At 40.9% G+C, this 12949-nt stretch overlaps 2 protein-coding genes across 2 annotated transcripts; one reads left to right on the plus strand and one right to left on the minus strand.

Annotated features, from left to right (window-relative positions):
* The first annotated feature begins 250 nt into the window (after positions 1–250).
* LOC115026376 (ermin-like) lies at positions 251–3563 on the plus strand. Its single transcript, XM_029459189.1, has 2 exons — positions 251–1747; positions 1852–3563. Exons 1-2 carry the CDS (start codon positions 1204–1206, stop codon positions 2238–2240), a joined length of 933 nt encoding a protein of 310 aa, XP_029315049.1. The 5' UTR covers positions 251–1203; the 3' UTR covers positions 2241–3563.
* Positions 2753–10585, minus strand: galnt5 (polypeptide N-acetylgalactosaminyltransferase 5). Its single transcript, XM_029459188.1, is given in 11 exon segments — positions 2753–3890; positions 4482–4634; positions 5769–5849; positions 6136–6465; positions 6570–6599; positions 6601–6688; positions 6765–6884; positions 6990–7125; positions 7734–7853; positions 8809–8975; positions 9077–10585. Coding segments are annotated over 11 exon segments (2397 nt in total). The 5' UTR covers positions 10108–10585; the 3' UTR covers positions 2753–3749.
* Between the last annotated feature and the right edge of the window lie 2364 nt (positions 10586–12949).

Raw genomic sequence — 12949 nt, forward strand, 5'->3', positions numbered from 1 at the left:
AGAGAGAGAGAGAGAGAGAGAGAGAGAGAGAGACATAGACAGAGACAGAGACAGAGAGAGAGAGAGAGAGAGAGACATAGACAGACAGAGACAGAGACAGAGACAGAGAGACAGAGAGAGAGAGAGACAGGGACAGACAGAGACAGAGACAAGAGAGAGAGAGGAGAGAGAGAGAGAGAGAGAGAGAGAGAGAGAGAGAGAGGGGCATTATCACATTATGATGAATTACACCCACTAAAAATACCCACTTCCTCACTTTGTTTGTGGCACATAACTGCCTCTTTCAAAAAAGATGGATTATGAAGAAGTGTATTGCATTCAGACAGCGTTCACATCCGTTACTGAAGTAAAAGTCCTAAAAAAACAAATTTAAAAATAAAGGTTGTGCCTTCAAAATTCTATCCAACTAAAAGTCGGGAACGTGTACGAGCAAGTAAGTAAGTTCACAAAGCTCTGCAGTAAAATATCCCCATATGACTGATATGTTTGTAACTACCGATGCATCAGTATGTGTAGGCAGCCTATTACTAGTGTAGCTTGCAGTTTGGACATTTAGTCCTGTGGTCCCGGATTGGGCCGCTCCAAAGGGTCACAATATAAATCATGAGACATGATTAATGCAGGAAAATCCACAAATCTGTATTCTTTTTTTTTTTTATGTTATTATATCAGCATTTTAGTTGCTTTACTTAAGATGCAAATGTATTTAAATGGGATGAAGACATGAAGAGGGCTTAGCTCCAGCACGTGTACACAAAACACTGCTGGTTCAGGCAGTGAAACACTGTAAAGAAAACCTATAGAAGAATGTTAATCCAGAAATGTTACAGAATGAAGGTGGTCACCCAGCAGAGATTATCAAAGAAGGAGTACAATCACTTCATGCAGATGCCAGAGTCACAAAGAGTCTTTGTTAGGGCCACAACAAAACCCCTGTTATTCTGTGTTTCAACACGCACACAGAATGACATGGTACTAGCACTCGAGAGCTGGACCTTGCACTGCTGACTGAAACGCAGGATGGATTCTTTCTTTAACCTCTTTGACAATGTCGGATAAGAAGTATTTTGGTAATGCTGCAGCAAGCGATGTGACGATGCGAAGTCTGAGGTTGCTTAAATTTTGATTCAACAAATAATTTGCAAAAAAAGAGCATTGAAGCTCGACTATTTTCTATATCATAGGCGAAAGAAAAACACACCGATGGAGATCGAGTCAAGCGTAATGCCTCCAAAGGCCCCGAGGCTCACAGTAGAAGAAGATGCACTGGCCTCCCAGGTACTGGAGATCATCGGTGGGATCAGTCGTGAGGCCCTGCAGACCCTGGAGGAATCTGAAGAAAGAGATGTGTGGTCAATGGAGGAGGGGGATGACTCTGTCTTCTACAGTGACGATGACCAAGCTCATCAGGAAGCTAACACATCGTGTGGTTTTGGTGCCAACAAGAGCAAGCCTCTTGTCAACAGTGTGGCAACTGATGAGGATGATCCATGGGAAGAATCCATTATTGACGAAGAAAGTTTAGAGTTGGCGGAGGAAGTGACTCAGCACGTTATTCTGACTGATCAAGAAGAAGAACGGCAAGAAGTCAAAATACTAAAAACTGAACCTATGGATCAGACAGATCCTGCAGATCCAGGAGCACAGTCTAAACTTACTCCAGAGAAGTCATTGAGCACCTGTGGAGAACATCTAAAGCGCACAATTGCAGACATGCAAACAGAGCAAAATATATCATCAGAAAAAGGTAAGAGGAACTTAGTATTACATTGCAGTAAATTAGATTGTTCGAGTGGCAGGTTGTAGTTTACAGAATGCAAAATAGATTTTTTCCTTTCCTTTCCTTTGCAGCCAATCTACCAGTTGAGAAGGAAGAAGTGACACCAAACCTTGAACCCTCTGATGTAACTAGTGAGGAGAGTAATACAAGGCTGAATGGGGAGGCAGACGTCCCGGAGCAGATGTCTAATGCTGAACTCCAGATATCAGGTGACAGGCAGCTTCAGGTGCAGCCAAAGCAGGAGCAAAACTTCCACGTCCCTGTGGGGTTTTATCAAAACTCCAGTCCAGGCTACTCTACTCTGCCTCTGCCGAAGAAATCCTATGGCAGCGACGACCACCAGAAGTCCTTCAACCACCTCTCTTCCTCCAAATACGGTACCGTGTCCTACCGCAAGATCCGCAAAGGCAACACCCGGCAGAAAATAGAGGAGTTCGAGTGCATGATCACGAATTTGTAAGAAGATGGTATCAATGTTTTTTTCTCATGAAAATTAAACCTGCTGGACAACATATACATAACAAAGCTGATTGCACATCTTTACCATGTGATAGAGTTTACCTATTTATTTGTTCTAAAATCTACTTGTACATAGTACACGTAGTAACTCTTCAGGTCACACCAGATTTACAAATGTAGTGTGTAGTGCGAGTACTACTTATATCAGCTGTGTAGTATCTGATGGAGAGTAATGCTGTACAACCATCTCGTAATGTACTTTATGTTTTTCATTTGATGGTTTCAGGATGAAAACATCTTGTTATGTAAGGCAGGTATTTGAGCAGCTGATTACACAGAATAAGACGCTCAGGGCTTTATAATCTTACTAGCTATAATAACTAAGATGTTGTTTGGTATTAGAGCTTCAGTATCTTAACCTCTAGTATTAGGGTAAGTATTTTCGAGTGATTAACTAAACATACATACTTACATGTTTTAGTAATGGCTAGTGGATAAAACACAATAAAGAGATATCTTTAACAAAATCTTTTTATTTGTACTTTCTTAAGAAAATGCATTTCCATCAGTATGTGGTTAAAGGGTTTGATAACAGGCCACACAATCATGATATCACAGGTTTATTGCGTGTTTTGAACCAACACTTCCCTCTAGTGACAAGAAGAAATTCATACAAATGGACAGTTTTCACAACAAAACCTGCACCGAAATAATGCGGCTTTTAAAGGTTCAATGTTGTAGTAGTTTGGTATATGTATTGTATTCTGATTTGTTCTTGATGTTGTGTATCGCATTTGCTGTGGCTGAGGTCAGAACCTTTCACCAGATATCTCTGCAACACATCACATTGAGGTCTTTGACCTAACGCCAACACTGTAATCTCTTCACATTCTGTTGTTAACGTTAATTGTTTTAAGTTTAAATTCTGGCATGTCTTACACATTGAACCTTTAAAACCATAGAAGCATCTGTTTTAGCCATGTGCCTCATCAAACATAAAAGTATGCAACATCTGAAAAAGAAGATGTCTCGCTGAAAATATGCGATACGTTTAATACAAATGTATACATTCTATATTACATGCAATCCCAGTCCCAGCAGAACAAACACAAGATGAAAATCTTTTTTAAATTTTTTACATCTGTTAATTTTAAGAGGCACTGTTTATGTTTGGCAGTGAATTATGTTGTGCTCAATATAGAGTGTTCTTCCATAGACGTTCACCTGAATCCCTTTAACAAACTCCGGTCCAAACCGTTCTGGAACAGAGAGAGGATGCTCTCTTTCTTGTGGCACATGTGTTTAAAACTCAAAGTCAGTCCATGCTGATATAATAAAAAAGGAAATTAGAAACATTGCACATCCCCACACCTCTGCTTTACACCACGTTACTGCCACCAAAGCGTGTCCTTCCTCTCGACAGTCGTGTGTTGAGTCTGGACCACAGACCGTACTGTAGTGTGAGGCCACTGAAGGTCTCTTAACGCATGTTTGACACATTTCAGTCTCGTCACTGAGCGTGGTAGTGTGTGAACTGCCACTTTTGGAAGGAGTTTCCGCTTTCGCATGGATTGAGGCGAAGAGTGTCACCCTGAGGCCCCGCCTCCAGGCACATGTGCTGGGAAACAAAGTCTGCTATGAGGTGCTCCGCCTTCACAAAAGACAACACAGGAAACATGATTAATGAAAAGCTTAAGCTTCTGATGGGAAAATACAGAAACTGAGTGCTAAACACAGCAGGGGACAGGAGGTGAACTACTGATGAACTGCAGATCAATCAAAGAACAGTCCTCAGTTGATTGATCAGCACATCTGTTATTTACTGTAAACAAGTAATAAACCAAGGACGACCTGAGCTGAATAGGTTCGTTCCTTTGATCTCTAAGTTTGTTCCTTTGATCTCTGCATATATATATACTGAAGCAGGGACAGTTGCTCTGCAACCTGTGTGTGTGAGTTTGATCATCCTTTGTATGTACGAACTCAGCTCCTTCTTGCAAGAATATTGATTAAACCCTTTATTTGATTTGGATCCTGACTCCGTGGTGTTATTAAGAATATTTTTCTAACAGCTTCTAAACACTATTTGATTCTGCTACACTAAGTTTCAACTGACAGCAACTTTTCGAAGCAGGACAGTCCTCTTAGAGACTAAGAACTTCTAAAATGACAGAGTTGAGAAAAGGAAAACAAAACAAAAAGAAAGTAGACAAAACAAACGGCACACCCAAAGTCAACCTACCAGAGCGGAGTTGGGTGATTTGTGGAACCAGCGATGTTCAGGCTTGGCTTTGTCACATAATTGTAAAGCGAAGCCGCTGCCCTTGCCTTGCGATGCGATGCATAGATCTTGCTGGTGAACGTGATTCATCCAGGTGTAATTAAAGTGCTGACTCTGAGAGTGAGAGAGAGAGAGAGAGAGAGAGAGAGAGAGTGAGACAGAGAGAGCGACACAGAGAGAGCAACAGAGAGAGCGAGACACAGAGACAGAGAGAGCGAGACACAGAGAGAGAGAGAGAGAGAGAGAGAGAGAGAGAGAGAGAGAGAGAGAGAGAGAGAGAGAGAGAGAGAGAGAGTGAGAGAGAGAGAGAGTGAGACAGAGAGAGCGACACAGAGAGAGCAACAGAGAGAGCGAGACACAGAGACAGAGAGAGCGAGACACAGAGAGAGAGAGAGAGAGAGAGAGAGCGAGAGAGAGAGAGAGAGAGAGAGAGAGAGAGAGAGAGAGAGAGAGAGAGAGAGAGAGAGAGAGAGAGAGAGAGAGAGAGAGAGAGAGAGAGAGAGAGAGAGAGAGAGAGAGAGAGAGAGAGAGAGAGAGAGAGAGAGCGAGAGAGAGAGAGAGAGAGAGAGAGAGAGAGAGAGACAGAGAGAGCGAGACAGAGAGAGCGAGACACAGAGAGAGAGAGAGAGAGAAGGATGTAATTATGCTCCATGAAAACTGAAAGATTTGTGAAGGACGGCTCAGTGGGCTGCTCTGAACCCAAAGAGACCACATTTAGAAAGGCTTGGTCTCGTCTTGGGACTCCACCCTTGTGTATCGTGGCTTGGTTACAGTCTTGGACTCTGATTGCATTTGTCCTGATCTGGGTTTATTCCTAACCCTAACCCTTTTTTTGTTATATGCCCCCCCCATAATTACTGCAGTCACAAGGCCAAAATTGCACATCTGCATATTTTCCTCCGAAACACTTAAGAGTTGCTTTTTTTTTTTGCAGTCAAAAAACATTTACACATTCACATGAATGTGCTTTTAAATACTTTGCACTCTCATGAGCTAGAGTCACCTTAAACAAGATCATTTTATAAACATGGAATATTTTAAAAACAGGATTAAGGACTATTTGACCACTGAATGCACATGTCCTGTTATTGATTTGCTGTTTGTTTTCAGTCTGTTGTCTGTTCATTTATGAGAAACTTTTTATGCTGCGGTCTTGGCCAAAAAAAAAGGAGATTCTGAATCTTAATGGGAATATTCCTGATAAAAAAAAAGGTTAAACATGATAAATATTAAAATAAAGACACCTACTTGCTTGCTGAGATCACATTTCTCAAACAACAGAGAGCCTTTCTGCATAGTGAGGCATTTTCTTAAGCCACGATTAAAGACCTACGAAGAGAAAAATGAGATGATGAAAACCTTACAGAAGTGAAACAACAGCACTGCAAACATTTCTTTACTCATTTGGAGTTTCACATGACAAATAGGCCTTGTTGCTGTTCTCGTTTCTTTCAATGAGTGCCGACAGAAAGCGGTCACAGGCTTTAAGCTATCCTTTGTTCCGAAGCAGCACAATCACAGTCTCTGTTTGAGGCAGAGCGATAACACTAGCTTAATGGAGGGAAATGATAACAAGCTTTCATTTTCAAAAGATCGTTCAGGAAAATCAACATACCAGGCCTTCAGCTTTGACTAAAGGAGGGTTCATATCTGGATACACATTATCCAGGTACCACTTGAAGCTCTTGCATTGGAGCTTCTTCCTCAGCGCAATCTGCTCGGTGAGGTCGCCGATGTCGATGCTCTTTTTATCCAGCAGGTGGTGGTAGCCGTGGCCGTAGAAAAGGTCCTTGTACTCGTCCAGCCAGACCTCTGCCACCCTCGCCAGGTTACGCTCCACTGTCTTCTGCCTGTCTTTGGGGAACTTGTAAGGATTCTGTCCTCGGAAGATGTGTCCTACTCGAGAGCAGGGGATAATCTCGATTTCCCCTCCACACATCCAGATCTGTTCGGACGGCAACACATGGGATAAGGTGCTCACGTGAGAGAACGTTCTGGCAACACCTGTGGCCAATATATTTAATGTATGAATTCAAATGAATGATATACCTTAAATGAAATCTCCATGTTCTCCCCCCCCCCACACATCCAGGCCAGGGTCATAGGCACCAAGCTCATAGAAGTATTTCTTGTCTATAGAGAAAAGGCCTCCAGCCATAACTGGACATCTGTAAGAGAAAAAATAAAGAAATAAAAATGCAGTAGAAATAATAATGAAATGTGAAAATGTACTGTTTTAGGTACCTGATGGGGTCTGAGATAGTCATGTTGTGCTTCTTAATGTACTCTGCTGGTAATGCGCTCCAGCCAAACACCAGCGGCCATTTGAAAATACCTCTTTGGAAGTTGTCAACCAGCATATAGCTGAGGGGAAAAGCCAGAACACAAGTTCCAACGTCAACATGGCATTTACTTCTACATCGCTGTAGAAAAATGTGTGGTTTGACAAATATGGCAGCGTTGAGTCACCTCATGTCCTTATCACTGACAACTTCAATAACCGGACAGGGCACCTTCTTACGATCCAGATAGACTCTCTCCAGCAGCGGCTCCAGCCAGCCCACGTTACACTCAATGTGGGAGTCGAGGAAGGTAAGGACCTCACCTATGGTACGGGGTTAGGAGAGCAAACATCCTGGTGTAGTTAAACAAATAACCACATGTGCAACGGTGCAACCTTCCCAACGTGTACAAAAAGGGTTTGCTTGTTTAAGTGTGTAAATAATGTGCATAAAATAGCATATGGCAAATACGTGACAGCAGGTAAATGTTTGGGTGGGTTTCTACAGATAGATAACGTGCAGTGCAGTGTTATTCAAACAAGAATGTGACGTACACTCTTAATTACTGCCCGAGAGAACATGTTCTAACTTTACAGCAAAGGATGTTCGCCTGAAAACGTTGCCCGTACATTAGTGTAAAAAGTGCATTTACAATTTCAGACTTGACCTTTTGTTTACATGCCTCTCCTTATCTGATTAGCTTAGTACTATAGTGGATGAAACATGGCCACGATAAGGACACGCTTGTGTTTAATGTGTAACATTTACGATTACAAAGTGATTTGACACGTTCATGTCAATTCTGTTACCGTCTTCATCTCTTTTTTTTATGTGGAGAGTATGACCTCATCCATGCTTCCACCACCTGTGTACATATGTTTATAACAGTGAAGACATTTATGACAACACACATATTCATAGCCGTGGATACCTTTGGCTACAGCAGCTCCAGCGAGCCTGGCCCTGATCAGGCCCTGCCGCTCCTTCAGACGAACGATTCGCACTTTGGGAAACTGGGACATGTACACATCGAGCTGCTCCTTCAGGTTGTCTGCCGCAAGAAAATGTTGCTACATGTTATTAAAAAGCACCGACTATAACCGTGTGCGTTAAATAGAGCTGGATTTATAAACTGGCCCCCTGATGATATCAACTTATGACAGATATGTCAGAATTGGCACCAAAGTAAAAACTAATTACAGTACAGAAAAACCAAATTATTCTTTATGTTAATTAACAAACAGTGTCATTGTAAAGGTTTGTCCAGAGAGCACTTTCAAGTTAATCATCAACTGTGAAATGTCTCGCTCAGAAAAGATCTCTTTTATCTTATATACATATCAGGGACAGTGCTGAAATATGTCTTTATATTATGTATTTAAGTAAATCAAAATTAAAACCTGTTGCAATCTCTTCTCCAACATGCAGAGTGGTGCGTTGTTATAATTTGGTTACATTGAAGCTCACATTGGGTAACACCTCGCTGTGTCGGCATTCTCAAAGTAAGCAAACATTTTTTAAATAACAACATTTTATATATCCTAATCTTTTTTTTATTAAAACATTTTTTAGAACTCTTGGCCTAAAGAAAATCCAGTTTCAGGCTAATACTTGACCCTAATTAAATCCATATAAATAAAATGTGCATTAATTCAAATATAATAAAAGCATTAACATTTTCATAAAACTTTTGGAGAGGAAGCTGCAATAAATGTCAATATAGTCAGTAGAGTAATGTCTACTTATTAGAACTATTATTAATACTGTATTGCCGACAAATTTGAGGCTATAAACCAGCAATTGTATCAAGTCGAGCTCAACTCTGTTCATAATGCCAGTCAATCTTTCTGCAGACCAGCCAGAAGTAATAATAAAACCTCTAATAATAAAAGCATAGTTCGCAGTTTTCTGGTATTTTAGTTGCTGCTGTTGTCAATTTTTGACACGACGTAGAGACCCACTTGAGGTAACACGCTCTACCCGTGAAGCATTCAGGACACTATTACCTCTGGTGCTGAAATCATCCACCAGAATGATCTCTTCGAGGAGGTGTGGTGGAGATCTGTTTAACACACTGTGCACAGAGCGCAGGAGCGTGGACCACACTTCATCCACGAAACAGAAAATCACACTGGTGGACGGCAAGTTATCATGGACCAGATGCTGGGGACACCTGGAGAAACAGCAAAAACAAATACAAAAAGAATCATCAAAAACAATTCAGCTTGGCAGTCCCAGCACTTTGAGAGGTACAATGTGCAGATGAAGACTCACATCTCAGGCCTGGTGTCCGGGACGGCCCGGTCCACTGGGATCTTGTCGCTCAGGAAGACATTAAAATGCCCTTCGTTCCATCTCTTCTTCACCTCTCCATCTTCGTTACTGCCGACAAGGGCTGCCTGACCAAACTGGCCCATCGCGTTGGCATCTCGGGGAGCGTTAGTCACATCCAGAGAAAGCACTTTGTGGACACCTGGTTTTTTAACAGCAGTGGAGTTATCCTTGGAGTCCTCTCCTGCTTGGAGCTTGATTGTAGGTTTCGCTGCCTTAGGGTCACTCTTGGCGATCGTCCTAACCTGTTTCTGACTCACCTTTGTTCCACTCTTGGTCTCAGATTCATCCTTGACTTTTTCGTTCGTCTTTGAATCTATTTTGTCCGGAGCGTTTTGTACAATATCTCCCGTCTTTGAACGTGGTAGAGGAACGTGTTTGTTGTCCTGAACACCAGGTGGAACTTGGGTTATATTAGGCACTACTACAGGTAATGTCACTTTAATAGAGCCATCCATTTTACTACTTTTCTCTACTTTCGACCCATTCTGATCCAAGTCTACTGCTTTCTTGTTTGCAGGAACACCCTGCTTTGGAGTGACATTTCGTATGGCGGGTCCTTCTTTATGTTCAGAAGCAACATATTTGGGCTGGGCATTCTTGGACAGATTATCTACTTGGTGATTAGAAGGGTTCATCTTTTTATCCCCCAACATTTGATCGTGTTGCTTGTCTCCCTGTCTGTACACTTGGGATAGTTTGCTTGAACTGAGTGGTCCTTTCCCAGCATGTGTAACAGCAAAGTCCACTCTCTGAATTGGGTGTTTAAACCTCCTTTTCACCACCTCTGTCACCCTGGACTGTTTGAAAACCTCCCTTTCTCTTACAACTCGCTCCTTCAGCAGCTGACTGTTCACATCGTTCATTGATAACCGAAGTGCGACCATGTCCAGCAGCAGCCAAATAATAGAGGCAATGAACACAAATGCGAGTACCCTCCCACTCCCCCTTAGGTATCTCCTAATCTTCATCATTTTTGGAGTTTAAAAAGAAAAGAAAAGGAAAATCCACGTCAAAATGTAGAAAATGTCAAAGTAGCATACTGTTTAGATCACTTCTGGGTTGAGGGCGAAGTTTCCTTTTCTTTGGAGAAGTTAGCTGCCTGCGTGGCATGCTAGAACTATTACACTGAGCAGCCGCGGTAGTCGGTGTTGTCCGTCAGGAATACAGCAGTGTGACACCCATAGCCCAGCACAAGGATACAACGTAGTTAATGTTAATTTCCCATACCGTAACCGCCGGAGCACGTTATGTTTGTTTGTATCACAAACACGTCTTCTCCACAAAAAAAGAAACTTAGCTAAAGTTGTCGGTTTCTTCGCTGAATCTCCACGCCACAACTTTGACTGAAACAGTTTTGTATGAAGGACGTAGTGAACAACTTCCACTCTGTCAGTAAACTCTGATTGGACAGATTGGCAGGAAAGTCTCGGTCGACACGGAGTTACCAGCAAGCTAGCCGGAGATAGCTAGAACGTTACAGGAAGTCTGGTGTTTGGCCTTCAAAATAAAGCGTTGAAACAAGAAGTTGTATTACATATCTAAATTATTTAAGAAGCACAGACAACAACGGAAACTGTTTATAGGGTACATTAAAAAAGCACTTAAAAGTGATGGCTAGGACATGCTTGTTGTACCAGCAATCATTTGAGCAAATTTGTTGAAAGATTAACTCAAGTGCAATGGTTTATGGCAACAATATGGAAGACAAAAAACAATTTTGCGATACTAAATCATTATTTTGTGAAGACATACTTTATTTTAGATACTAAGTAATTTCTTTAGGAGGTCATTATTTTACTAAGTCATCATTTTGAGTCACTAACTCATTAAGTTCAGACACCCTACTTTTCTACTTAAGACTACTTAGTCATTATCAAGTCATTATTTTGAGATACCAACTCATTATTTCGGAAAGGTTTCTCATTATAATGACTTACAATACTTACTTACTTATCACATTGGCGGAGATGGGCTTTCATACAACAAGGCTAAGCTGTGTGGAAACATTTTACGTTGTTGTCTGTGCTACTAGCAGTCTGTGTTTAGTTGTGTTTCCTCGATTTGCAGCATTTCTTTCTAAATGCTGCCCATTGTTGTCAAACAGGTGGAGATTTGTTCTTCTTTGCTTGTGAGTTGAGCTCTCAGGGTCACCATACATTGACTCTTCCTGAACTTTTGACCAAATCAAATGGTCCTCATGAAGAGATTGAGTCTGATAGTTGCCATGGAGATGCATTGTTCACACTCTCCATAATTCTTTCTGACCATCTCTAAGACTTCACATCAATGTTGTTTTCTCACCAGAAGATATCCTGCTGATGAGGACGGTGTGACACGGTTAAAACTTCCAGAGCAAGTGAATAAGTGGACCTTGAGTTTTAGGGTGACTGCGAGGTTTCCAAGGGAAGTACTGACAGGCTCAACAACTAAATCAACATGCATGAAAAGTCCCAGCTGGAGCTTAGAACCATGGCAACTGTATCACATTTCCCACATTTCCATGGCAACTGAACTAATCTGCTGATGAGGACCATGTGATGTGGTCGAAAGCTTTAGAAAAAGCAACTGAGAGGAACTTGTTTTGATATTGTTTTCTTCTTTAATTGCTGTGTCCTAGAGTAAAGTGGCAATGATCAACAATCGCAACAAATTCGATTTCATGAGAACTTTACTTTGTAGGGCTAATCCGGAAACGACTTCTTAACTGGGAAGTTTTACATTTTAGGATTACGTTGGCAAAAAAACAGCAAATAGTGTCGTCTATCACAAACCTGCAAGGTACATTTAAAGCGGAATGTGCAGTTTGACAGTGATTAATAAGGGTTAAGTCTAAAAAAACTTTCGACAACTGTTAGATGTTGTATTCTTTCTTCCAAGAAAAGCTCTGACGTCACAACGTCTAATTGACGTCTTACGTCGATTGCAGTGTCGTAAACAGGCTCGACCAGAATGAACAACAATATAAATTCCACACTTTATGTAGTAACACTTGATTTACTGCTTTGACTAATCTGGATGGTATGTGCGTGCTGTCAACACAGCACGCACAGCATTGACTCAATGCAGGTGAGTTTCTATCAATTTGAACCACATGCAAACACGTTAAATGACCCAGAGTTGCCACAATTAAAATGACTTATAGTTGCAACAGTTATTTTCATCCACTAACATGTGTACAATTTTGGATAGGCTAAAGTGATTAATCATTTAGTCCAGATAATGTCAATAGTGATATTTTACATTAGCCTACTAGTTATCAAAAGTGCATCTTGTTTTAATAACTCATGATATGAATCTCTATGTTTGACCAACTTCTTTATACATTTAAAGCGGAGATCTAATGAAAATTGTAATTTTGGGTTTCTCGTCTGGCCATACTGAGATTTAGACCTGTTTTACTGTTTTGTTAAATACTGTAGTTGCAAAGGATACATTATTATTTCATCATGCTGATCATTTTCTTTATTAATCCATTTTTTAATTCATAAAATGTCCCAAAAATAAAACAATGTCCACTACAGTTTCCCAAAAGCCCAAGGTGAGGCCTTCAAATATCTTGTTTTGTCTGTCCAACAGCTCAAAACCCAAACATATTCAGTAAAGATCGGCTATAAAAGAGAGAAAAGCAGCAAATCCTCACATTGGAGAGGCGGGTAAATAAAAAATTACTACAACTAATTGATTAATTGGCTTATCATTTCATAATTCATTAGTTTATGTTCCTGTATTTAGAGACATGTCAGTCAGTTTGACAGTGATAGTAGGTTCCAGACCACTTTATATTAATGATGTTAATAATATGAAACAAAAGAA

Source organism: Cottoperca gobio, chromosome 21, assembly GCF_900634415.1.
Source record: "Cottoperca gobio chromosome 21, fCotGob3.1, whole genome shotgun sequence".
Classification (NCBI taxonomy): Eukaryota; Metazoa; Chordata; class Actinopteri; order Perciformes; family Bovichtidae; genus Cottoperca; species Cottoperca gobio.